The sequence below is a fragment of the Fistularia commersonii genome, chromosome 2, assembly GCF_037954325.1.
Source record: "Fistularia commersonii isolate RoL2024-O1a breed Wild chromosome 2, RoL_Fcom_v1.0, whole genome shotgun sequence".
In the NCBI taxonomy this organism is placed as follows: domain Eukaryota; kingdom Metazoa; phylum Chordata; class Actinopteri; order Syngnathiformes; family Fistulariidae; genus Fistularia; species Fistularia commersonii.
Window position 1 is genome coordinate 4,027,185 of NC_141285.1, and position 27,500 is coordinate 4,054,684.

At 41.7% G+C, this 27,500-nt stretch overlaps 1 protein-coding gene across 1 annotated transcript; it reads right to left on the bottom strand.

Annotated features, from left to right (window-relative positions):
* Nucleotides 1-2,965: 2,965 nt before the first annotated feature.
* LOC147236183 (uncharacterized) lies at nucleotides 2,966-27,498 on the bottom strand. The gene is made up of 25 exons (XM_086160555.1): nucleotides 27,449-27,498; nucleotides 26,951-27,006; nucleotides 24,761-26,842; nucleotides 23,332-23,454; nucleotides 21,213-23,195; nucleotides 20,292-20,425; nucleotides 19,782-19,949; nucleotides 18,921-19,100; nucleotides 18,154-18,748; nucleotides 17,752-17,898; nucleotides 16,799-17,016; nucleotides 14,891-14,966; nucleotides 14,476-14,766; nucleotides 13,718-13,954; nucleotides 13,455-13,607; nucleotides 12,865-13,043; nucleotides 11,786-11,978; nucleotides 11,559-11,678; nucleotides 11,354-11,473; nucleotides 9,420-9,440; nucleotides 9,239-9,297; nucleotides 8,954-9,146; nucleotides 6,799-6,925; nucleotides 6,570-6,710; nucleotides 2,966-3,423 (listed from the first exon to the last, which is right to left on the bottom strand). The coding sequence occupies exons 1-25, from the start codon at nucleotides 27,496-27,498 to the stop codon at nucleotides 3,282-3,284; spliced, it is 7,788 nt and encodes a 2,595-aa protein (XP_086016681.1). The 3' UTR covers nucleotides 2,966-3,281.
* Between the last annotated feature and the right edge of the window lie 2 nt (nucleotides 27,499-27,500).

Below are 27,500 nucleotides of genomic sequence, written 5' to 3' on the forward strand. Positions count from 1 at the left end.
TAGATGTCCCCCAGTTTTTAACCGAATTGAGGACAATGCTCACTTTCTCTTTTGTGGCTATTCACTTTTATCAGCTCTGTGAATATGTAACTTCTGAATATAATGAGCCCTTATCAGTCAAGCTGTAACCCAGAAATTCTTTATATATGGCAGCTTTCGTTTGTACTTGACAGTCTCCGATCAGTGGTCAGGACTGAAATCCAATGGTCAGGACTGAAGTCTACCCCTCCATCTTCATTGTTGCCACCTCCAAATGGCCTGTAACATTACTGCCGCTGATAGCAGTTTGCATTGTTCACGTTGCAGAAAAAACATCAACATGCATGTCAGTTCTTTCTGGCAGCAAGGGCAACTTGGCATGCAGCGCACAAGATATGGGGTGTTAACTTTGCCGAATGGTGATATTGTGCAATCGCATTATTAAAAAAAAAACAGGCCAGCATTTGTATCTGCGAGGACTTTGAGGTCCAGTGACACAGATGAAAAGATGTTGACCTGAGTAACTAAAAGATGCAGTTGCCATCATTAATGAAAGAGGCTTTGTAATGCACCTGCTGCTCCTTTGCCAAGGGAGTGGATCCCCTTTCATGGGAGAGAATGGCAGTTGTTTGCATAGCATATATGTGAAACCAGCAATCATGAAAAGACCTTTACATTGTGTGTAGTCAGCGTTGGCTCGAGCAGGATTGCATGTGTTTGCTGTCAAGTGTTTTTGAAACCGCAGTACATAGGAGGCCAGCCCACATTGCTGTTTTTCTGTCTGAGGATTGATGGTGAGCGTGACGTAGAAGGCATTCGCGTTATGTATCGTTTTTATGACCTGAAAGCTGTAAGCGGCAAAAAGGTCTGCCCAAAGTTAACAGCCTGTCACGAACAGCACCTGTAAGCGCAGCAGTCGTGCAATAAGGGTATTAGCCGTATAAAGTCCAGAAACAGGCTAGCCGCATTTGAGCCAATCACACAGGCATGCTGGCCTACCTGTTACGGAGAAATGACTTGTTTTCAAATATTACATCATGAAGCAGAAATGATTAATGGCCTCAAATCGGATAAAAGGATTTGGTGAAGCCGCTATTCCCTGCCTATTTCAATCATGTTATGATGAAATGGATATAGTGTAAAGCGTGCACTTAGTTTTCTATCTGCCTGACGTGTTATGTTTGGGTCTAACACTACATCATCAGCTGTCTGGAAACCTGCACATATCAGGTGATCTGAGGGACAAAACCACTTACAGACTGTCACATTAAATTCCTGCGGTTTATCTTCACCCTTGCTATTTCCATTACCACTCATCTGTCCTCTTTCTATCTCTATGTCTGTATCTGACTCTGTCCCCTCTCTGGCTCCCTCGTTCCCTCGCTGGCATGCCTCCAGGTTGTCTGCTGCAGTCGTCGTGGAGCTTGGGTTCAGACACTGCAGCCTTTAGCAGCACATGAAACAGTGCCACTTGGAACCTTCCAGAAGTGTGTTGCTGTCCAAGATGCGCTCCTATGAAGCTGTTTTTCCCCGTCGCTTTGGTCTATGTCTCTCACGTGTCTTATGGTCCTTGCTGTCAGAAGTTTCCCCACACATTCTCCATGCGGTACAAATGGGGCGATCTCAGATTACTCTTTTAATCAGTCATGTTGAAAGTGTAACAAGCGGAAAATACAAGACAGGGGATGTGCCAAGAGTTTTTGTGTTGCTGCAAATTCCGAACTGGCAGCATCACAGTGTCTTGCGGCGCCCTGTTCATGACCTGAGTTGTGGTGTGTAGGCCAGGTTTGGTTCTGCGGTGTCAGAGACCGCAAGGGTGTCTCAGCCTGCACCTCTTCGATGATCTCATTCTGCAGGGGGCAGCAGCACCACTGCACGCTGGGGCCCCTCAAGATGAAAGCTGCAGAGCAGGTGTCTCCTTGCCTGTGAGGAATCGTGTGTGTGGGTGTGTGTGTGTGTATGTGTGTGTCTGCGTGTGTCTGCGTGTGTCCGTTTCTGTGAAAAAAAACTAAACTCATAAACAAACGTGATCGATCTGCATTGGGTGGATGACTCGGTTGCGACATCTGGTGGCAAGAGGAGAAATTCTGGTCATGACAATACTTTACAGTTGCAAATACTTAAATTATTTTTGTTAGAAACTTTTTGTTTATAGTTTGATGTTAACTTTCGAGCTATTTCTTTTAATCAGGCACTTTCAATCCCATTATATACAGAAGAAAAACAGTTATCTGCTAACAGATACAGCTTGAGTCAACTGATTGAAATTTTAAAAATACGAAATTTAATTGTACCCTCATCTCCACTTCTTAATGGTGATGTAAAAATGCTGCACCTGTAATGCAGAATTCATAAAATGCAAGTATAGCACTTACTGCATCACACAAACACATCCAATATAAAATGATTAAACTTGTTTTAAAGTTATGAGACTTCTTTATCGCAATGATGATCAATGGTAAAATCTGGTTATATTATGGAAGCAATAAAATAATCTATTGAAAAAAATAATGCTGCTGGTAATTTTGACATTACCGTGGGTGATTAGATGAATGAGAAAGAAAAAATATACAAATCAAGTAAGGTGTTTTATTTCAATTTATTATTACCTTTAAATATTTGATACAATCTGCTTGTCTGTGGTTTTTATTATCATTGCAGTTGATGTAAGTGGAGACCATTATGTGCCAACCTGTCATTAACTACACACAGAAAGCATCAGATATCAGCAGCTTCACTTCATCATGTATCGCCTTGGTTATTCATAGATTAGAATCTCGATAATATTTTCCTTAAATGGCATTTTCATTTGTTAAAATTGCACATCTTTTTGCACCCAGATAGCTGCCTGTTTAGACCTCTTTTTATTCGAACCACTTGCTGCTGTAAAGGAGGTCTATGGCTTGTTATCAAGCTAAAAGTAAACATCCCTGCAGTGGTTTTACTTTTTATCACCATCTCACAGCCAACAGATTGTGTTGTTCTGCTGGTCAGACTCTGTTGACCACAGGGGAGAAAAAAAACAACAACATCCTAATCAAACCTGGCAGCTCCATTGATCAGCGGACAGACTGAGAAAGATCAACTTTCCAAGTCTCTCAGCTGTAATTAAGGGATTGTTACAGTATAAATAAGAGTCATTTATCTTGTTGTATTTAACATCTTCATATTGTCCCGAAGTGCTTGTACTGAGTTTGTAACAGCCTTTCAGATTGTGGGTGTTTTTGATGAACATAAGCACATTCCACGTGAATAAGTGTGTGCGTGTGTGCGTGTGTGTGTGTGTACCGATTCAGCATATGCTATCTGTGTCGTGGTCTGGTTGTGATGTTGTCGATGATGCGCGGGCTGCTGTGGGTTATGTAGTGCAGGGCCAGGTCCAAGTGGTTGAAGGGAGGAGGGTTGTGCTGTTCCTGGATGTGTTCTGGTAGCAGGTGAGGCCGGCTGGAATAGAATACACAAGCCAATCAAAATTCGCAAAGTAAAGATGAAACCTAAAGTGAAATCTGATGATCAGTCTTTCAAAGGTAGCAAAAATTTGCAGTTGATTGCAGCTTTACAGAAAATGTAAGTAGCTGAACTGATGCATAATGTTCATTGTCTCCTCTAAACATCTTTGTAGAATCACATTTTCTGCATATTCAAATGATTCCCTGCTTCAGATTCTCCGATTCCTCTGCAACCATTTCAGGCATGCCAGTGATTGGACAGACAGCGCTTTTTTGTGAAATCCTGAGCCTCTCATGCATATTCACTCAAGCTCTAGCTTAGATATATTCAGTGTCGTATGATGCTGAAATCTGGGAACAAAGCTGATTAAAAACATGAACCGCACATCCCAGATGCCTTGTTGTTGTCTCATTTGCAGTTTAAAAAGTTTCTCTCCATGCAAATATCCTCTGCGATAATTGAGGTACTGATTGGGGAAACCAGGGAATCACGAGTCATTCAGCGAATGAGAGAAATAGCCATGTTGCAGACGATACTTTCACGTGCCCTTCGGCTGCACAATAACACAGCTCTCAATGATTCAAGGTTGACGTGTGTTGTGCACAAGTCAGATCTTATTAAATATACTGCATTTTCACATTGTGAAAATGTTCACCTTTAACTGTGATATCTTTGAGACTGGCTTCCTCCAAGCACATCCGCACATCTGGATTGGAAGTATCATTGTATCATGGCACACTGCGATTCAAATATCTCTGTATCTCGTAAAGAGACAACAGCACTTCCCCAGTTTAAGCTCATTCAATCTCATCTAACAACGTAATCCCACAGTACCGGTGCCGTGCGCATCCATTAAATCCATAGGGTCTAGTTCACTGATAATAGAGAAAGCGGGCCAGTCGCCAAGGGGATTATATGTCTCTAACACCTGGTCCAGATGTCGTACATCTCAGCACACATGCCACAACCAAGGACACATCGTATAGCACAATGTCAGAACAGGCTGCTGTGCACGCTTAACATATCATGTGGATTCAATGTGTTTGATTAAGAGATTTGTATCAAATTGGTAATCTGATATTATCACATGCTTTATGCCATGAAGTAATACTAGATGCTGTGCTGATGCTATTTCTCTAATCCGTATTATGCCGCTTCCTTGCATTACTTCTAATGAGTTTCTTTTCCTGCATCATGATTATTGTATATTCTCTCTGAAACACCCCTCAGTACAAACCAAATGCAGTTTCATAACTGAGACCAAAGCTGTTAGAAGAATTTTTTTTTTTTTGTTTAATATATATAGTAAGAGAGTGGGCAGTTCATCCTCCAGTTTAGAAGAAGTTAAACACAAGGAAGACGGTGCTGCAGCTGCGTCAGAACAGGACTTCAACTCTACACTCTGTAGAGGGTTTGGTGTGTGTTTGTCTTTGTCTGTGTGTGCATTATACAGTCAGCTGGTTATTCTCTACAGGGGTATTTTCTGTCTTATGCTGCACTGAACTCTAACTCACCCTGCCCAAAGGAGTGACTGACCCATCTCATATTTATTCATTAGGGTTTTTCATTTCCTATGACGTTACTACAGCTGTGAAATGTAGTCTTCGAAAAACTTTTAATTATCCTCAAATACCAGAAAATGCACAAATCAGCCATAACATAATGACCACCAGACTAATATTCTGGGGCTTCCTCTTTTGTTGCCAAAACAGCCCTGACCTTTTAAGGCATAGAGTCCTCTGGACCAGTGGTCCCCGACCTTTTTTTGCGCCACGGACCGGTTTAATATCAACCATTATATCAGACAATATTTTCACAGACCGGCCTTTAAGGCGTGGCGAATAAGTACAGATTAATATATAAATATTCCCACATTTTTCCTTTCAAAATACTACAAAGGCTTGTTTTTTTTTAATGCAGGTTGCTTGGCCTCCAAGTGGCGAAGCAGTTTTGAAGACTTCATTGCATCATTTGAGAACCAGTCGTCGCATATTATTGAGTGGGCTTGGTGAGAGTTAATAACCTGTCGTGATAAATCCAAGTAGGTCTCCTGCTATTGTCTGTTTAATGCAGTTTTCTTTTTCTTAGTGGTCATAGGCTCTTCGTCTGTCTCCTCACTGGGCTTTTTCTCCTTTGCAAAGAAACTCTCCAAAGACCAAGACAAGCATCTTGACATCTGTCAAGAGTTAGTCCGAGACAGATGTAACGGAGGGACTTTGGTCATTTTTCAAAATAAAACATTGTTCAGACTTGGATGATAAATAAAACCAAAATAATGGAAGTTATTTATTCTTTCTGTGCTGCCTGGTGCTAAATGATCAGGGGCTGCTCTAGACCTCTGAAGGTTCAATCAGGGGACTTTGTTACCAAAACATCAGATTTTTTGAAGTCCTAAAAGTTAATACATGGGGCCTCCATGCATTTTTTTGCACCTTTCCAGAACCTTTTTTTTCTGCATTTGCCAAGGTTAATGATTCTGACGGCCAGTACCACCAGGGAACATTGAGCAAAGGGAAGCGCTGTGCCTTCTGACACCTTTGCAGACTGTTACCGACCACTGCGGGACCAGAAAGACTTCACTCAGGCTATAGTTTTAAAAATCCTCTGACCCAGTTGTCGAGCCATCACCATGTGGCTCACATCCTTTCACTTGTCCATTTTTCATTCTTCATTCACGTGGAGGACATGTTCATATCCTGCCAAATAAACTCAATCCTCTTGACAGGCCCTGTTTTAAGAAGATAATCATTCTTTGGTGCATAACTACTAGGTGGACAGTACAAAGAGGAGAAAATGGAGTTTTAGATACTTTTAGCGAGGCAAACGCACTAAAGTATCTTACAGATCATCCAGCGGAACCACAGGTTTGAATGTTTGTCTAAAATAACCGCAATCTTTAAAGACTCATTAATTAACAGCAACTTAAAAATACTATAAAAGTATTCCTCTGAGCGCATTTGTCACCAGTTTCCCATCAGTAGGAAAATCAAACTTCACATGTAGAATATTGCCATCGTACACTGAGTACTGGTTAACTGTAATCATTATGTCTAGGTAATGGATGTTTTGCATGCTTCACCAGTGCAAAAAAAAAAATCACAGTTTAGCTTCTGTGCAGAGAAGTTAGTGCTACTACTCACTCTCTGGTCACATTCTTCTTGCAGCAGCAGAAAAAGGCCACGGCGGCAAGCAGGAGCAACAGGAGTAGAGGGATGCCAATGCCCAGAACCAATCCCAGAACAAGGTCCAGCTCTGCATCGCCCATTTGGTCCCGATCTGTCGAGTGTCACATAAAGGTGCATCATACACAACTCTGTCAAGACCGAATGTGCATTCATGTCGTGTGTGTGTGGAAGTTAAAGCTCACTTAATACGCAGGACTGAGTTTCATCCACATCAGTTGTGCCGTTGCAGATGCACCTGTAGCCTCCGTAAGTGTTGGTGCAGAGGGCAGGATGGACACACACCGCCTCCTTGGCCTTACACTCATCCAGATCTGTGGGTGTGGACAGTCAGAGAGCAAGTGGGAGAGAAAACTACCGCAACTACCGCAACAAAACAAATATAACTGATAGTATGTTGAAATAACAGACAGATTCAGCAAACACTGCAAGGATGGTTTTTATTAAACTACAGCAGAAACATGATGCTCTGCTATTCTTAGTCATAAATACTTGTCCAGTGTATTAATGAATAAGAATAGCAGAGCATCATATCTCATAGCAGTTGTTGTCAAAATCGTTTTGTGGCAACTGGACTTGAATCTCTTCTCTTGAAGATGTTTCAACTCTCATCAGAGAGGCTTCCTCAGTTCTTCTTTAGGATGAGAGGTGAAATGTCCTCAAGGGAAGAAATTCAAAGTTCAGTTGCCATGAAAAGATTTCAGTGAAAAAAAGAGACCATGATCTGGATGACTGAGAACCGTCAATTGTCTCTTGCAGTTCAGATAGAAAAAAAAAATCCTGAATTTTTTCAATTGTCTTTTTCAAAGGAACACATAAAATAAAATAAACTAGTTTTTCTGAAACTGACAGTACTTTCAGTGACAGTAATGACTCTGGGAGCTGTCAAGCTTTTTGATGCGGCGATAAATTACTCTGACTTGCCATATTAATGTTTATTTATGCAGATGTTTAAAGAGGAAAATACACACATTTAATGCTGAAGGTCCCAGTACAATGGACAATCTAATATTAATTGTTGCACAAAAATATCATGTTATTCAGTTGGATTTGGACATCTGATTTTCCATTTTGGGAGTTGTTTTTTTTTTTAATCTGGTTCTTAAGTTTGTCCCTTATTCATTTGGTACCTTAGTTTTTCCATATTTCCCTTGTTTGTGTTAGTTTTATTGGATAAGATTTCCATTATGTTTTTTTTCCTGTTTTATAATGTGCCTGTACTCTTATTGTTTGTATTACATTCCAGGTTTTAATCAGTTCTCCTTTTACTAATCTCAGTTTATGGGTGCACTTCAGTTGTTTCTGTTTTTAAAAAACAAAACAACAATGTATGTTTGAAGAATATGTTCTGTCCGAGTAAAAACGATTGCTCGTTCATTCATTATCTATTCTGCTTATTTCGCATTTAACGTCATAGGGGAGCTGGAGCTTATCCCAGCTGTCACTGGTCAAAAGACAAGGTTCACCCGTGGACCAGCCGCCAGCCAATTACAGGGCCACGTATAACGACATAGTGCCATCATTCACATTTCTGGACAATTTAGAATCTCAGATGAACCCACTGCACGTTTTTGGACTGTGGGAGGAACCTGGAGAACCTGGAGGAAACCCACGCAGAACATGCATACACAGAACAGTCCCCTGTCGGAATCAAACCAGGGACCACTTTGCTGTGAGGCAGAATCGCTAACCATTGCATCCCCATGCTGCCACCAATGATCATATTTGACTTACAACAGATTAATTTCCCATGTAGCCATGATCTTAGCACAGTGTGTTTAACAGGGATGTGTTAGTTTTTCAATCCCAGAAATTGATTACTCAACATTCATTGCACAAGTCCATTAAGTTGATACAAGCATCAGATAATGAAAACAATTTTCACTCATTATTTCATCAATGATGCACTCCTGATCATATAGTATTATGTAATAATCTAATGTTTTATGCAGTTTTACATCTATTCAGTTTGACCATAGTTCATGCAATCTAGAAATATAGATGATTTGATTTCCAGACCAGATTTCCTGATAATTAATCAGGTTAATTCGCTTGTCAAACAAAGACAGCATGGAAGGGATGATGCTGCCTGTTTTAGCACCATGGACATTTTTTTTTCTGTTCTGCACGTTTATAATTTTCTGTGTGTTCTTATTAGTCGGACTTGGATGCTCTGCTTGGTTCTATCGATGTCCTACAATTGTTTATTTCCTAAACTCCATAAAGCCTAAGGTCAAAACAGCCCAAAGCAACAGCCTTTTCCAGAAGTGGTTTTGTGGTACAGTACAGTGCATTTAAATGATAAGTGAAAAAAATGCAAAACTGGAAAGAAGCGAGGTTACCATCCACATCGACGGAAGTGATGTCATAGTGGCCACTTGCTCTGACCAGGTAATCTCTGATGTACCAGTGGGGGGTGTCGCTGGACACGTTGATGCGGTATTCGGCGAGCCGGGAACCCGAGACCTGTCCAACATCCTTTTTACTGGCATTGTAGAATTTATTCTGGAAACCCATGGACAGGATGTCCACCAGCTGAGGAAATACACCAAAGAACAAATAAGCAGTGTATGCATTTATGCAAGTAACGTTACAACTGTAATACATTAATAATAGCAGCATCACACCTGCTTGAGCCCATCAGGTTGGCTCTTCCAGCCTACAGACACGTTGAACACGTTGCCTCCTTTGGACACATAAAGGGAGCGACAGCTGGTGACCATTTACTACCATACACAGGGCCGTTCACCATGGTCACAGCAAAGGCAAAGATGGGTTATCGCAAGGGTAATGCAGAGGATGTCTTACCTGGAGGATTGGCAGAGTCACCTGCAGAGACACACAATATTCAGAGATGCATCTGAATACACTCCTGGCTTAGTGGATGTATGTTAACTGCACAATGATACACTTGTACCGCAACAAAGACTTGAAAGGTAAGCTTGGTCACCTTGTATATTAAAGTAAAACTAAATTCATTGGTATTTCAGTTTATTGGTAATGAATTACAGAACTGCTCTTAACAGAAATCAAATTCTGAAATAATTCCTTTGAGTTGGCTTCATTTAATCATGTCTTTTAATATGTTTGACAGAAGCGATGTTCATCATTTTCTGACGAAGCACTTAAGTGAGCAGATAACTCTGGGTGTTCGAGGAAACAAGGCTTCTTCTTATTATTATTTTCCTTCTAGCTGCTCCTTTCAGGAGTCGCTACAACGAATCTACCTCCACTATCTAACCCTATTCTCTGTATCCCCTTTTCTCCCACCAACTAACTTCGTTTTCCTTCACCACATCCATAAATCTGCTCTTTGGTCTTCCTCCTGCCTGGCAGTAGGGCTAATGGGGTTGATTATTTTATTATGCTTCTGTTTGAGCAATCAAAGCAAAACTGTATTTTGCTTTCACAGATTGAAAAGGAAAGCTGAGCCCTTTCTGTCAATGATTAAAGAAGCAAATGAAATTCATGACAGAATCACAATTGTTCGCTGATAAGAGGAGTAGGTCACTCAAAGTCTGTACTTTCAACTCCAGCACAAAGTTACCTCGGCTATAAAACTCACACTCCCTATATATATTGCAGTTTTCCAAACTGTTTCTTTTTTTATTTTGAAAATTCAATTTTTCATTGTGCGCTTACGTTTTGCTTTTTTTCTCACAAATTTTCGTATTGCGAAAAAAATCAGTTTCACATGTTTGTGTTGAAGATTGGACCACTTTGCTCAAAAAAACGTAAAGTTTCTTGCAGCTCTGCTGGCACCACACATAAATAATCTGACATCTACACTCATTAATAATCTGGAGCCACCCTGAAAAAATTTGTGATCCTCCCCTACCCACAAGCAAGTGAACACCAATGAAAACCACAAGAAAGTGATTGTGGATCCCTCAAAATGAAGTCGATATAATTCATTGATAAACGTTGCGCAACATAAAGTGTAACCGTACCATGAGTTGACCTTTGTGAGTATATGCGTGCATCTGTGCGTATGGGGGTTAACCAGTCTGATTTGGACTTGTAGCAACTATTTAAATGTCGTATCTGAAGGCGTATGTAAAACTTAAAGTACATTTACACTGTTTTCATGTTATAAAAGCCTCCTGGTAATTTACTGGTCTCTCGCACAGTACTTGTGCAGTTTTGTAAAATAATAAAAGAAGTCAGATTTACACATAACTCCACATAATATTAATCAGCGTATGCAGCAATTTGATTTTAAACTGACATATTCAAGATAAACTTTCATCCAGGGTTCAATAAAAACCTGGCACTGCAGCGGACAAGCTGGGATAAAAGTACACTCGTATAAAACATTTACTTTTAACTGTCTGTAACTGTTTAACCAGGCATCATAACTTCCTGAATGCCAGTGCAACTCACAGCACACTATTGATGGACTTTTTTTTATTCTTGCTCAGTCGGTCACGCTGACCGTGCAGCTAACTTTTCTGTTTCATCTGTATCCACACAAGGTGTCATCCCAGCATATCCATTAGAATCAACCAAGCAAGTGAAGAAACAACATTAATTTCTAACAAAATGAAAAATAACATTGAACGTTGTCATTCATTCTGGTTCAGCTCATCCCTTGTTTTGACCTCAAGGGGGCGCCAGAGAAAGCACATACCTGTAATTTAGTTTCATTGCTCAGAAGGACAGCGAGGGCTAAGAGTGTAGAATACTTTTTGGAAAAAACACAAGATGTCGGAGGCAAAGCTAAATGGATGACATACACTCACCACACCCATCAGTGTCCTTGGTGTTCTGGTACCTACAGAAGCAGTCGACAGAACCAGCTTTGTTCTTACACTCAAACTTTGCGTTGGGACAGGTGGAGAGCTGGGCACACTCGTCTATATCTGCATTGAGAGACAGCTGTGCCATTTATTTACTTCCGTCAAGGACGAGAGAGCTCCCTTTTTTAATGCTTCGGATGTTCGGTACCTGTGCAGTTAAATCCGTCTCCAGAAAATCCTGGCTTGCATGTGCAGGTGTAGTTTTGTTTGGTGCTGGAGCAGGTGGCATCTTTGTGGCACGGAAAGGTAAAAGGAGGCATGCACATGTCTGAGAAGATATGTGAAGACGAGAAACATTTTTTTTTTTTCTAAATCCAATCATGGAGTTGCACAAGAATTATTGTTAAAAAGAAATATCCTTAGTTTTCTGCTGACTATGTTCAAAGCACTTGTATCCTTGCTTCCCACTGGAGACTGTATTATCAGGACACTCTCCACAGGTGAAAAGGTCGGGCTGGGACTGGGAAAGGCACTGCACCCCTCGGAAACAGGGTTTGCCTTTGCAAACGTCTGAAATGCTCTCACAGAACTTCCCCCTGAATCCTTCTGCACAGAGGCAGCCCACCACCTGAGAAATTACAGACAGGAACATACACAGAAATAAGGCTATGGATATTTAAAAAGATAACATCATGTTCTATCAATATTTGTAATCAATGTGCAGCTGATGTTTATGTGCAAAGATTTTTTTTTTCATTCACTCATTATCTATACTGCTTATATTGCACTCAGGGAACCGATCCCAGCTGTCATTTGACAAGAGGTGGGGTTCAGCGTGGATCGGTCATATTACCCCGATTTGGGGTAATGAATAATTATTGTAATTTGATCCCATAATTCTGCAGAAAGATGGGGTTTTTTTTTGAGACATATCTTAACACATTAAAAAATGTCATGGATAATATAATTAGCTTCCAATACTACTGTAAATGAATAAAGTTCTGGTCTATTCATAGTGATAAATACAAACAAAAATAAATATTAAAAGCATTTTGTTGTTTTGTTTTTTTACATTGGCAGGAATGAACACACATAAATAGATGCAGCTCTGTTTCTTAAGTGTACATGTATGACCTGACCTAAATTGGATTTAGACAATTTCTCTGGCAGCTGCTGTATCAGGTATTCCCAAAGGTTTAATCAAGCTGTGAAAGATTAATTACCTGCAAACTACCATAAATGTTGTGAATTCCCTCCACTCCAGATCACATGGTCAACATCTTATGTTATGTTATGTTATGTTATGTTATGTTATGTTATGTTATGTTATGTTATGTTATGTTATGTTATGTTATGTTATGTTATGTTATGTTATGTTATGTTATGTTATGTTATGTTATGTTATGTTATGTTATGTTATCTAACAAGATACAATAGATGTGGTACAAAACAGATTTTAAGTTGCTTTTATTGCATTTTATCAGCAAGATTATTTCTGTGACTGAAAGGTTCACCTGGAACTTTCCCTGCAGGTGGGTTTCGGTGGTGCTCTCAAACTGGCAGCTTCCACCGTTAAGGCAGTTGCAGAGGCGTAGGACAGGGGTGAGGAGGGAGCTGGTGAACTCATCGCTGACCTTGATCGTCAGCTGGACTGGCTGGATGCTCAAAGGCATCCAGGTCAGGTAGCCGTCACCTGAGGCAGAGAGCAAGAAGGGGTCTAATTGTCTGGGCAATGCAATAATAAATAAACCTGATCCTGATCCTGAAAAAAAAAACATTAAAAACCTACCTAAAACTAATCCAACAATCTGATAATGTCAAAAATATTCAAAAGTTCAAGTGAATTATGTAGTTGAAGATTCATATCAAATGGTGAAAACATTAACCAGCAATCTAATGAACATAAAACTAAAGTATGCTATGCTGGAGTCCTACTCTAGTTACTCTGTATCTGACATATGAGTTTGGTATGCTGATATTGTGATGTATAGCAACATCAGAAAAACGACATCATAATTGAATTGCGATATTCTTTTTGTTTTTATCCATGGGGCCTCTATGGTATCAATATATCTTGGGAAAGTTGTATTTGTATGAGTCTTACTGCTGCCAATGGTAGCTCCTAGAGGTCTGGGGTAGAGCAGGGAGTAGGTTATTTTGTCTCCATTAGGATCTTGTGCGAGGATCTGGATCTTGACGGTGGAGTTAACAACCCCCCGGACAATGGTTGGTTCTGTCACTATAGGAGGCATGTTTCCTACCAAAGCCAACATTAAATTACATGAAATAAACTCTGTCAATTTTGCATTCCAAATGCATGGAATGCTCCTTTCTTTGTAAAAAAAAAAAAGTGAATAAACATGTTACCATAGATAAGAGCCAGATTTTGAAAATTCCTCTTGGCATCCAGAGTCAACAGGCCCAGGTCAGAGCTACCGGATGCTAAGGAGTCATGAATGCACTGCATGCTGCCTTTGCAGGTTCTTCTCAGCTCGTCCAACGTGGAGGGAGAGACTCTTTTCAGCAGGTCCTCAAATGAAACAGGGTCCAAGGGAATCAGTGGAGGTATGGAGAACAGAAGGCTCTCCGGTACCGGAACTGCCCCTAGACACGCACGAGCATAGAAATCAATCACAAAAACTAAAGACTTCCGACTTAGATAATCCTCTTATGTACGTGACATATGTCGATAAAAAAAAAAAAAAAATGAAAATAGGATTAAGTTCATAATTTTTTGTCAGAGGTAAAAGTCCAAACTGAATCTTTCAGCAAAAACCCTTGATGGAACTGCAGCAACTTTACATGTATTCCATTGGTTTCAAGCTTTTAGTTGCCTTAATTTGCATTAACCTTCAATCATTTCTTATGATACTTTACATTACTCAAGGATTTCAGCTCATACATGGTAAACAACAGTCAAACCATTATTAGATTTCAGTCGACTAAACTTAAGCTCCCATGGACAGGGTTGTCTCTACAGGCTGGAAATTACATCCCTAAAATGGTAGAGATATCTCTCCAATTATGCCAAATTGGAAATGCGGCATATGTGATGTTGCTAAAATCATCTGCATTCCCCATTTAAGAGGACTTTTCGAAAACGGATTCTTGATTTGCCCACTCACAGGACATTCCGAAAAAATGCAGTTTCTCTTCTGAAGGGGGATTGAGGTGAGTCAGGGGCAGGACCCTGCCGTCGGACATGAGGAAGTCATCAGAGCGGTTGGAACTCCAGAGACCCATCAGACCAACAGTTCGATTGTAAAACGTCTGGGGAACCTCCGCCATGGCTCCGAGCTGGCAGTAACCCGTGACGCGCCACACGACCACGTGGAGACCCCCAGCGTACACAGCAGCGCAACGATCCACTGACATACAGCGCACGGCAAAGTCCCTCTCGCCCATGTAAACAACACCTGGAAAACAGAAGCGAATGGAGCTATGACACATACTTACAAAGAGTGTAATGACAGATATAATACAACTATATAGGATGAATATTTACTCTTTCCAGAGTGTGTCAGAAGTGCATGTTATTACCAAGAGTTACTTGGACATCGATGTCGTCCACAAAAATCTGTAGTCCCTCCCTGTCCTCTGCACATCTCCATTCAATCTGGAAGTAACATGCAAATACAGAGGGTTAAATTAAACTTTTATCCTCTTTTATCCAGCAACTCAAAATATAGGGGTTTACAGAGATGTTGTTGCGGAATATAGTGTTTTTTTTTTTTCTTTCTGCTTTTCCTTTCAGGGTTCGAATTAACTTCCTCCACCTAACTGTATTCTCTGAATCCTCTTCTCTCACACCAACTAATTTCATGTCCCTTCAAAACATTCATAAATGTCCTCTTTGGTCTTCCTCCAGGCCTCCGTCCTGGCAGCTACAACCTCAGCATCTTTCTTACAATATATTGATTCCTGATCCGTCCTCTGTAAATGTCCAAACCACATGTCTGGCCTCTGACTTCTCCGAAACAACTTACATACGCTTTCTCCTCTGACAGACTAATTCCTTATCCTCACTTAGAAAGAGAGCCGAAAAATCTTCATCTCTGCGAGCTCCAGCTCTTGCTACCAACTTTATTTCAATACCAATGTGTCTCAACCATACAGCAGTGTTGGCCCCACCACCGCTTCTACATCTTTTCTTTCATTCTGCCTGAAACTCTTTTATCACACATAACAACTGAAACGTTTCTCCACTTTTCTCTTCACACACCTATACCATCTTGCTGCAGGTAAACTTCATTCTTCTCCCTTAATGGTCGTAGCTCCACCTCTCGAGATTTTCCTCCACCTGCTCTCGTTACAGATCACAGTGTCATCTGCAATTACGGTTCGTGTAAAGTCAATTCTAGCCTTATCTGTAAGCCTTTCCATCACCACTGCAAACAAGTGGAGGCTCAGAGCTGATCCCCGATGAAGTCCTACTTCCACCTTGAACTTCTCCCCTGCACCTATGGCTCTCACAGCTCTCACACCAGTCCTGCACCATTCTAACATACTTCTCTTCCACTCCAGACTTCCTCATATAGCACCGCAGTTCCTCTCTCAATGCCCTGTTGTATGCTTTTTCTAAATCTACAAACGCATGGTGCAGCCACCGCTGACCTTCTCTGGACTTCTTTATCAACATTTTTAAAGCAAATACTGCATCTGTTTAAAACCAAAAGGGTTACTTGCGATGGAAAAGTTCAGTCTGTTGTTCAGACATACTTGGAGTGTTTCACTGCATTTTTTTAATTTTCCAATCAATTTTACCTGGAGTTTCTAATACGCACTATTTACAGGTGATTACGCTGAGTTTATGTAATCGCAAAAAAAATGAAGCCAAAGGTAACATGAGAACAGGTGAAGATGATTCCAGCTCGATAAAAGATAAGCGGACTGCTTTTCTCATCCCGATGACCAGCTCAAGTGCATTTACACCACTGCTCCATTTACACGTTCACTCGCGCACAGCAGACGAGGCTGGAGCGGGTGTTTACTTTCACTAACGCATTTACACACAATATACACATTCACACATTGACAGTGTTAAATCAAGAACAAACACGGTTTGTTGCTCAAGGACACTGTTTGGGAAAGCCCAGCAACACTGGACAGTTTAATTGGTTTAAAAATATGAAAATCAAGAGTAAATAAATATGAAAACATGACACCTGTAGGGATGGGAAATATATCTGTTTTTGATTACATATTGTTGTTCTTTTACAGTATCTAATTTGTCACACAAAATTTTACTTGCTATAATCATAATAACCAAATGTTTATACTTTGCAAAAGAACTGTGATTGGATTTCCCATAAACATTTATTAAGTCCCATTAGAAAATATATAGAAATAACCAGCGAAATAAGCAAAACATTGTCAAACAGACACACAGACACTTTTATGAAGACATGTATACTGTCCTTCCTCCTCCACACACTCAAACACACCGACCTTGCCAATGCCCTGGTGGAAGGCAGCCATGCGTACCACCACCGGGACCTCGATGATCCCCTCCGTGCCACTGCGCAGCCTCTCCGTCTGTCCTTGCAGGGTGAAGATATTAGATCCGGTGTTGGAAGAGAGACGCACCAGCACAAACTCTCCCAAGGCCTTGAAGGAGTACTCCATTCCATCGAAGGTGATGAAATGGAGGCTGCCGTATACCATCCCTGCCGCGGAAATGTGGAAAAACTTTAGTCCATCAAGCTGTCTGGGTGTTTGTGTGTATATACATATACATATACAATTTTCCCATTTTTTCCCCGAATTAACCTGCTGCATGTTTTTGGAATGTGGGAGGAAACCAACGAACCCAGAGGAAACCCGCGCAGATATGGGGAGAACAGATGGATGAATAAATGTTATGTTGTGTATAATGTGTTTAAGTGTATAACTGTGAGAGGGTGTACCGTGACTTCTACTACTACTAATGATTATAATCATAACAACAACATCAATAATAATAATGATAATACAAGTGAGGTAGCCTAACCAGTTTAGTAAAAACTACAACCATAATGGGTTATAATGGGTTAACATATCACTGACATAATGTGATAACCGATTATTTATCAACTGGTAGTACCAAAGCACATATGAAAAGGTACAAATAACTGAGTAGTTGTATGTTTAAGACTATCATTAAAATGAACTTGCTTTATTAATTAAATGTTAAGTGTTTATTTTCCCAGCCTACAATATGGTAACCATTCAATAAAGGAAAAACTTGTTTTTTTTTTCATCTTCAGTTGTGGTATTCAGTTACAAGAAAGGCATATGGGAACAATGTCCAATAATGTAACACTTGCCAGCTGAATGTAAACGCTTGGACGGCATTAGCTTTGATGCCGAAACCATTTTTCTGGTTTTGAGTTGCAAAATATTTTCTTATCGGCGCCCCTCACCTGCGCCCTGGGTGGCCTTGTCTGCAGCAACCCGGCCATACGATGTCCAGCTGTAACCGTCACAGCGATCCAACGGCCTCTTGCTGAGGTACAGGTGACACAAAGGAGACTCTAGGCAGCAGTACTGGAACGGCAGGAGATCCTCGTCTACGGGGAGATGTTGAATTACAAAATCTATTCAATATTTCACAGATTATAAACTTGTCATAGCAATAAACAATTCAGTCTTAAAACGATGTTCTTTTTCTGGTATTTGTGCAATGATCAGTTTGTGAACAGTTTAGATATACGGTTAAAAAGAAGATGAATGACAGCGATATCTATTAACTCATCAGTTTGTTTTAATTTTTTTATTCCGCTGTTTTACTTGTGAAACATTTGAGAGAAAACGGAGTCCCATACCAATATGTTTCTGTACGCGACGATGCGCAGAGAAGTAGCGATCAGTGTATCCTGCCAGCAAAGGTCCCTCAGGTTCATAGACACACCTCTTCCCGGAACCATGACCGTTGACCAGAACGGAGAGGAAGACGTGCCCCTTGGCTCCGCCCCACTGCTGACCCCTCAGCATCTTCACCCTAGGTCCTGGGTCAGTGGTGTCCTGCAGGAACGACAAGTCCTCCAGGGCCTGAGCGCGGGTACAGGGACATGAGGACAAACCGGTGGACCACTCGGCGGGGTCGGGCTCCTTTGCGGCCCATGCCTGGCACATGAACCCCGGATCCTTGCCAGATCCCGGCGGTCCCGTTAAATCATACACCAGCTGACCGAACTTCCCCGATGTCCCTTTCACTTCCTGAGGTCGATACCTGCCCGCGGGGCCGAATAGGTTTTCAGGGGGGTCGGTGGTCTCCTTGTGGACGTGTTTTCCATCCGTATACCCAATGAGAGCGTCGTGATATTGTCTCTGACCGGGACCCCAGAGCATCTCCCCGTATCGCAATAGGGCGTAGGAGCGCATGCCATCAGTGGTCAGAATACACTGGAATGTGTTTGTCTGTAAAAAAAAAAAAAAAAATGAAATAAACAAATTGGTTCAATCTTGTTTATTTGTGCAATGATCAACCAAGCCGATCATTATCGTCCGTACTGATAAGTCCATTTATTAAATCAGAGCATTCTATTTTTTTACAGTGGGGTTTTTCTCAAGACCTGTACCGTCTCCTCACCTCGGAGTGATTGACCATCTGGTAAGACACGGGCATCACTTTGTCCCACGTGATCTTGAGAATCCACACCGGTGTAAATGTTTCCTCCCCTCTCCTGTCCTTGAAGGCTGTCACTTCCTCTGCTGTTCGGTTAAACACTATCTGGGCGTAAACATCTGGCACATCCAGTTTATGGTACTCCTTGAAAAAGGGGATAATTGTAATGATTGATGATAGTTAGGATGAATTACAGTTGAAAGCATTTGACCTAAATATATTTGGATCAAAGTGAAGATTAAAAAAACGATCATTTATTCGTGTAAAAATAGGACTTGGTGGATATGTAAAACAATTAAACATATTCAAGGGATAGATTTATATCTAATTTTATCACAATTACATCAGCTTGGGTATGAACATCAAAATCTCTGCTGATGCAGAATCAACAATCTGGTAGTTTAAATAAGTAATTATAATTAGATCAGAAGTTAAAAAAAGGTTGTGCTGCTATTTCTCCCAGCTAATGTTGTTACTGCTTTGTAAACATAGACCTTGCATAATTCTTTCACATTTTTATTTCATTGCCGATTTTAAGACGCTTCATTGGTTGACTGATGTCTTTTAAGATCAAATTTTATGTTTGAGGGGTCCCAATATTATCCTAGCATTTTGAAAATAGTTAGATGTAGGTTACAGCAAACGTTAAAAACATTTCAAATCAATTTCTGTTAAAAATATCTTGATATCATATTTCATACAATAATGTTGTTATATTACCCAATCCAGTGTACAAATACTTGCGGCCACATCTCTCTTTGTCTGGTTTTAGTCATTTTTTTCAGCTGGAATCCGGAGCACTGGCCCATGCACATGATATCTAACCTGATAGTGCAGCTGTCCATCGCCTTTAGTCAGGTCAGCATCATCCCAGAACACAGCCAGCAGAGACACATTCAGGTCATCAGGGAAACCGTCAGATAAAGGAGCAGGAAACAAGTACTGCTCGTTTTCAGAGGCAGTTTGAAATTGGACCAGGCCATTGTCAGAAAACTGCAGATAAAGAGAGAGGAGATACATTTTGTAATGTGTTATGTATTTAAAAAAATATAATCAAATGTAATTATAGATGAATTGTGCTATTGTGAAGTGGCATCAACATGTATAAGTAAGCCATGCCTTCATGCCATCAACTATGACAACTATGAAATTCCTACTGGAGGATAATATGAACAATGGACGTTACAATGAAATTTTAGTTTTAAGCTAGATTATACTCTCTGGTGTAAATCTAGGATTTTAAAAATCATTTGCGAATGATCATCACATCTGGATTCAGATGCAAGCATTTCTCTAAGCGGTACTTCCAATGCCGTCGTCGAAATTGTTGCTTACGTAAACCCTGTCGTACAGTTTCCCCATCAAGGGAAAACCAATAGGTGGCTTGATGTATGGAGAATTTCCATCTTCCGTGTCCACTCTAACTCCTTTATCGCCGACCTCGGCTCCGTAGGGGTACATGTTACTCTCTAATCGGGAAACACAAACAAAATAGCAATATAAAACATTGTCTGTTTGAATAAGAAACAACTGTAAATTCTACATCTACTCAGTGCAAGCCAAATAGGTCATTCTTTAAGATCTGGACATTGAATGAAACTATACCACAGATAACAAATGACATCTAAAAAGAAAAATATTGTTTTGAATCTCAGCTTCCTGCAGATTGCTTTTTTTTTTTTACATCTTTTTATATTTACATGAAATTGATGATTAGTCAGTGCATCTATTTGTCAATGCATTTAAATGGGATATCCATGTGGCTGGTTGGAAAAAATCCCAGAGTTTAGCCACTGACTATCAAATTAATATCATGACCACTATGTAGGAAAGAGGACTGATATTTAATAGTTTCTGGTTGATTTTGATATGATTGATAAGTATTGCATGGCAATCCCTGAAAACTTTACATGAATTGCGTTAAGGTAAACTACTAAAAAACTAAAATTACTTTACTCAAGTATTTATTAAGATATCTTAATTGAACCAAATGCCAAAAGACTTCATGCCAAGCAACAGGTAACAATGTAATAGCTTGCTGTGTTTTGATCATTTATCCCTTTTGGTAAAATTCAAAAGCAAGCTATTTCTGATCATTTTCAAATTATATTTGATTTCTTTAAAAAAGTTAATGACGGAGCCCCTGACTGCTAATTCAGTGAGATTAGAAATTAGAGACAGGATAGATCAGAAATCAGAAACATCAGTGCATTTTCATGTAAGCTTGGTAAAAAACAAAACAAAAACAAAGCCAACCCTTCTGAGACATTTTGTCACACTCCGTGCTGTTTTTAGGACAGGAACAGCTGTAAGACCCCGGCAGATTTCTGCAGGTTTGCCTGGGACAGACTGTGGGAGATACACACTCATCATAATCCACACATCCTCCTCTTCCACGACCATTGTCCGTGGTAGAATTCCAGCCCTCGATGCATGAACATGTATAACTCCCCACTTGATTGATGCAAATTGCAGCAGAATGACACCCTCCTTTCGCCTGTTGGCACTCATCAATGTCCACACATAGTGATCCGATTGCAATGAACCCGGCCTTACACACACACATGAATGACCCGGGGGTGTTATGGCAATGAGCGAAAGGGTGGCATGGTTTGGTCAGGGTGATACACTCGTCGACGTCTTCGCACCAGAGGCCGTTTCCAGCAAAGCCCAGGGGGCAGTGGCAGGAGAAGGACCCCGGAGTGTTCCAGCAGCGTGCCAAGAAATGGCACGGTGAACCCTTGCACTCGTCGGTGTCGACGCACGCCCGATGCTTCTCGTGATAACCCCCTGGACATGAGCAGTTGTAAGCTCCGGGAAGGTTGGTGCACACCTGGTCAGAGCGGCAGGTGGTGTTATACTCGCATTCGTCAATATCCTCACATCCTGAGCTGCTGGGTCCGTACCCGGGAGAGCACACACAAAAGAAAGACCCAGCTGTGTTATAACACAATGAGTTATTAGGGCACGGTGGGCCATCTGGGCTCTGACACTCATCCATGTCGAGACACACTGTGTCATTGAGAAAAAAACCCTTGTTACAAGGGCAGTGGTAAGAGCCGGGGATGTTGATGCACGTTGAGTGGGGCTGGCAAACTGAAGAGTTGAGGGACTGTGAACATTCATCCACGTCGACACACTTTGTACCGTTGCCCCAGAATCCACCGAAGCACTGGCAGTAATAAGAGCCCACGGAGTTCATGCATGTCCCATTGGTGCAGAGGTCCATCTCCATGCTGCATTCATCAATGTCCTCACATAAATAATCCACACCGCTGAATCCGGGATCGCATACACACAGGTAGCTACCATTGGTGTTGATGCATGAGCTGTAGTCGGGGCAGATAGCGCTGTCGAGACACTCATTGATATCTTCGCAGTCGGTACCGTTTTCTTGGTAACCATTCCAGCAGTCACAGTAGAAAGATCCCACTGTGTTTGAGCAATTAGAAGAATTCGGACAGTGGGTGAGTCCGAGGGAGCACTCATCGATGTCCAAACACAAGGAGCCATTTCCCGAGAAGCCCGTGTCACAGACGCATTTATAGCTTCCTTCTATATTTGCGCAGGAGCTGTTAACAGGGCAGGTGAAATTCCCCGTGTCACATTCGTCCACGTCCTGGCAGTGTGTCCCATTGGCAAAAAACCCTTCCCAGCAGTCACATATATAGGAACCGTTAGTGTTGACACAGCGGGAAAAGGGGGGGCACATTTGCCCTTGTGATTGCTCACATTCGTTCACATCCCGGCATTCGGTGCCGCTTCCCTGAAAACCATCTGTGCAATGGCAGTAGAAGGAACCCTGATATTTTTGGCATTCTGCAAATGGGTGACAGGCATCAGTAGCGTTCTTGCAGGTGTCCTCAGTCACACAAGTACCCCTGTCGTACACCATGTCAAAGACACAAGAGCAGGTGAAGGATCCGGGATAGTTGGTGCACGTCATGTTCATGCTACATGCTGCGTCCACCTGACACTCATTTATATCTTCGCAAATAAAGCCGTTGCCTCGGTATCCATCCCGGCACTGGCATAGGTAGGACCCATTTGTATTGCGACAAAATGCTTGGTCACTGCAGTTGTGCAGCGTTGAATTCTGCTCGCATTCGTTTACATCTCGACACTCAAAGCCATCGCCCTCCATCCCGGCTGGACAGGAACAGTCGAAAGATCCAGGTGTGTTAGTGCAGCTGGCGACTTCGTGGCAGCCCCCATTTTGGACTTGGCACTCATCAAGGTCTATAATTTATCCAAAATGGGACAGTGTCAAGGAAACAGCCCCAGGCGGCACTGAAGAAAACTCACAAGAAAGTCAACACACGAGCGCAAACTGACCAACTAATAGCAGTGTGCATGATGAGACGCCGATACTCACCAGAGCAGTTCTTTCCATCGCCAGTGAAGCCACGGAGACAGAAGCAAGAGTGGCTGCCGACAGTGTTGACACATAGGGAAAACTGGCTGCACTCGTCCAGTCCTGTCTCACATTCATTCACATCTACAGAGAGCGGGAACAGAGGGGAAAACAACTGCAAATACTCATTATCATCGAATTAGATATTCAATAGTAATCGAAAACAAAACCCGGAACCCCACCGATTCATCAGCAAGACCATACTTTTCAGTTGATAGTGCATTCAGATGTATCATTATCAGCATATTCTTGGCAAATATGTAAGTACGAGATCAATACATATATATATATATATATATTCATTAGTGACATATTTAATTTTAATCATAAAAATTAAAATAAAAAAATATTAAATAAAAATATTAAATATTATAAAAATATTTAATGAAAATAAAAATATTTAATCATATTTAATTAATTCCTCTTCCCTCAGCCGCAGGGAATCTTCAGTCTTTGTAGTTACTGCTAACAGTTAAGACAATTCATATTTCATTATATTTCTTATTCTTCCTCCTTTCTACTAATATCTATTACTGTTATGTTTTTTACTTGAAACTCCGGCACAACAATTACCTTCGGGATTAATAAAGTTGTTCTCATGTCATCTCATCTCATCTCATATGTTTTCAGTTTGTATGTACATACCCAGCGGGCACCGAAGTGGAAACCAACATTGTCACACTCGAATAAAGCTGAATTTTGGAAGATTTGTTTTTCAGTAAAATGAAATCCATCATCTTCCAAATAATCACATGTTAACATAGAAAACGTCAAATTTTAGTATGACCTTAAGTTGTTGGTGTTAAGTAATGATTCATATTTGAAGTTAGGACACTGGCTCTCCACATTTTTTCTAATGCTTTCGACTACAGTTTAACGTATGATGATTAAATGTCCACTGCTGCTAATTATTCGCCATTTGTTCGGCATCACATCTCGAAATTTGCCCTGATACGTGAACATTCAAAAACACTTCTCAACTGTCAATAAAGTAATGATTATATGAGTGATGAAGTGGGTATCTGCATAATAAGTACTTTTCAGGGCATTAGGTACATTTTGCACACAAGAGTGACAAAGGTTATATAGATTCACAACATGAGCAAAAAAACAAAATAAAATCAATTTCAAATGTTGATATGAGCCTTGTTAAAGGATGCCGAATATGGCGCCTTCTGCTCATAGTTCATCCATGATAGCTTAAATGCAGCGGTCAAATCTTGCTGATGTGCTGTATGTATAACTGTATGTGATAATAAAGGTATTTCTTCTTCTTCCCAATTGTATACAATCACTGCAATTCACCAGGTAGTCAATAAAGTATGAAAATGTTATCATTCTTAATACATCATTCGGCTAATAAATACACCCAGAAAGAAGTGTGTATTACCGATACACTGTGTTCCATTGAGAATGTAGCCTTTTTTGCAAACACAGGTAAACGATCCTGGGATGTTCACGCAAGCGGTCCTGTTTTCCGGGCAAATGTTTTCTCTTTGGCACTCATCAATATCAGAGCAAATCCTCCCATGGCCTGTGTAACCCAGGTCACACACACACTGGTATCCAGCAGGCGAGGGGTGGCACAGTCCATTAGCGTGGCAAGGTGGGTTGCATGTCAGACTGGGAGGCACACAGGTGCCATTAAAAGCCACCGTACCATTCAAACAGGAACAGACGTGGGCACCTGGGGAGTTGATGCATGTGGAGAAACTCGGGCAAATAGAATCGGAGAGGACACACTCGTTCACATCCTCACAGGTGAAACCGTCCCCGATGAACCCCTGCTGGCAGGAGCAAAAGAAGTCCCCGATGAAGTTGGTGCAGAGTGCACGTGAATGGCAGGTTCCCTCCAAAGAACACTCATCTATATCCTCACACAAGGTGCCGTTTGCTTTGAATCCTCGCTTACAGGCGCAAACGTGAGACCCCACTGTGTTGAGACACGTTGCGTTCACATGGCAGAGGTTTTGTTTACATTCGTCGATATCCACGCAGTCCATGTTTGCAGCGGGGCGGTAATAACCCACCTGGCAGGGACATTCATAAGACCCATCGATGTTTTTGCATTCTTCATTTATTCTGCAAGGATTGTCCAGTGTCTCACATTCGTTCGTATCCTGACAAATGGTCTTGTTAAGCAAGACAAAGCCCGGCTGGCACAGGCAAATGAAAGAACCCTGGTTGTTGATACATGTGGCCTGGTTGCTGCAGCCTCCATTATCTACCAAGCACTCGTCCACATCGCCGCACTGGATCGCGGCATCTCCGAAGTAACCCACCCGACAGGAGCAGTTGTAAGCTCCTGGCAGGTTAATGCAGAGAGCGTTGGCGTGACACCGCTTGGCCAGCGAACATTCGTCCACATCCGCACAGGTGAAGCCGTCACCCCTGTAACCTTCAGCACACCGGCAAGCAAAGGAGCCGGGGGTATTGGTACAGGTGGCGTGGAGGCTGCAGAGGCCTGCCGCGCACTCGTCCATATCATGGCACTGGGAGTTATTAAAGATGAAGCCGCTGCCGCAATCACAGTAATATGACCCTCCGGTGTTGACGCAGGTCGTGGTAGATGGACAGATGTTGGGTGTGGCACACTCATTAATGTCCTCGCACCCTCTCCCGTCCCCGACAAACCCCCCGAGACAGGAGCACTCATAACTCCCCATCCTGTTGATACAAATAGCGTTCGGGTCACAGTCATTGCCTTCGCTGCATTCATTCACGTCCGCGCAAGTCAGTCCATTTCCTACAAAGCCACTGTTGCAGGTGCAGCGGTACAACCCGATGGTGTTAACACATTCTGCGTACAGACTGCAGATGCCGCTTGCACATTCGTCAATGTCCACACAGCTCCTCCCGTTACTTTCGAAGCCGCTGCTGCAGGAGCAGCGGTAGGTGCCGGGCAGGTTTTTGCAGCCTTTGTAGCCGAGGGAAGACGAACACACGTGTGGAGTCTCTGAACATTCATCTATATCTAGACACAGGTAGTTCCCGTTGCCCTTGTAGCCGGTGTTACAGGTGCACACGTAAGATCCAGGGTTGTTAGTGCAGGTTGCATTCCAGTGGCATATCCTTTGGTTGCTGCATTCATTTATATCATCGCACTGGAAACCATTTCCTTTGAATCCCACTTTGCACTGGCACTGTCGCCCTCCCTCCGAGTTAGTACAGCCAGCGTTAGCGTGACAACCTCCATTTTCTTTTTGGCACTCGTCTACATCTCGGCATTCGGTGCCGTCACCGACGTATCCGTTGCGACAGACGCAGCTGTAGCTGCCCAGGGTGTTGTTGCAGTGAGCCCTGGGGTGGCAGCTGTGCAGGCCGCTGAGACACTCGTCGATATCTCTGCACAGGACGCCGTCCCCCTGGTATCCCATTCGACACACACAGGTGAAATTACTGGTGGCCTTCAAACACTCGGCCTGGGCGTGGCACTTGCTGCCCGCTGCCTCACAGTCCCGCAGGTCAGCGACTTATAACAAGGGGATAAAAAAAAAAAAAGAGACTCAGAAAGAGATAATCTGATATGTGGAATAACTTTTTTTCTTTTTTAATTTCTGCCCTTAATGCAACTGCTCACCTGCCCAGCAGCACTCCAGCACCGTAAAGACAGATATCAGCCACAAAGGTACAAATCTGTCAGAAAAAATAACAGTGTGTATGTTTGTTTTTTTTTGCAATAATTTTTTAATGGATACATGTATTTATATATGTAGTTTTTTTTAAGAGCATAACATTTTAAACTGCATCAAGTTTCATGTAGTGGTGTATCACATGAAGCCAGTATATGTCATGAATGTCTGCTCCTGAAATAGGATGTAAAGTCATGATTCGACCTAATTTGTAGGGTATTTGTTTCCCTTTGTGCAGAGTTTTGTGTTTCCACAACCAGGACAAAAGTGGAGTCCAACCCTGACACACTACGCAAAGAGGTCATGCAATGCCATTCTGCAAGTACATCACACACTAATTCTACTGGATAAAATTGAATGATTTTGATTATTAATTCATATTTACTCATACAGACAATTTTTTGGCAACGCACTCATCCCGCTAAGTTATAATGTATAAATCTTACCCACCACACAGAGTCATGGAGAGGTAGTGCTGGATTTTACCTGAACTCATCC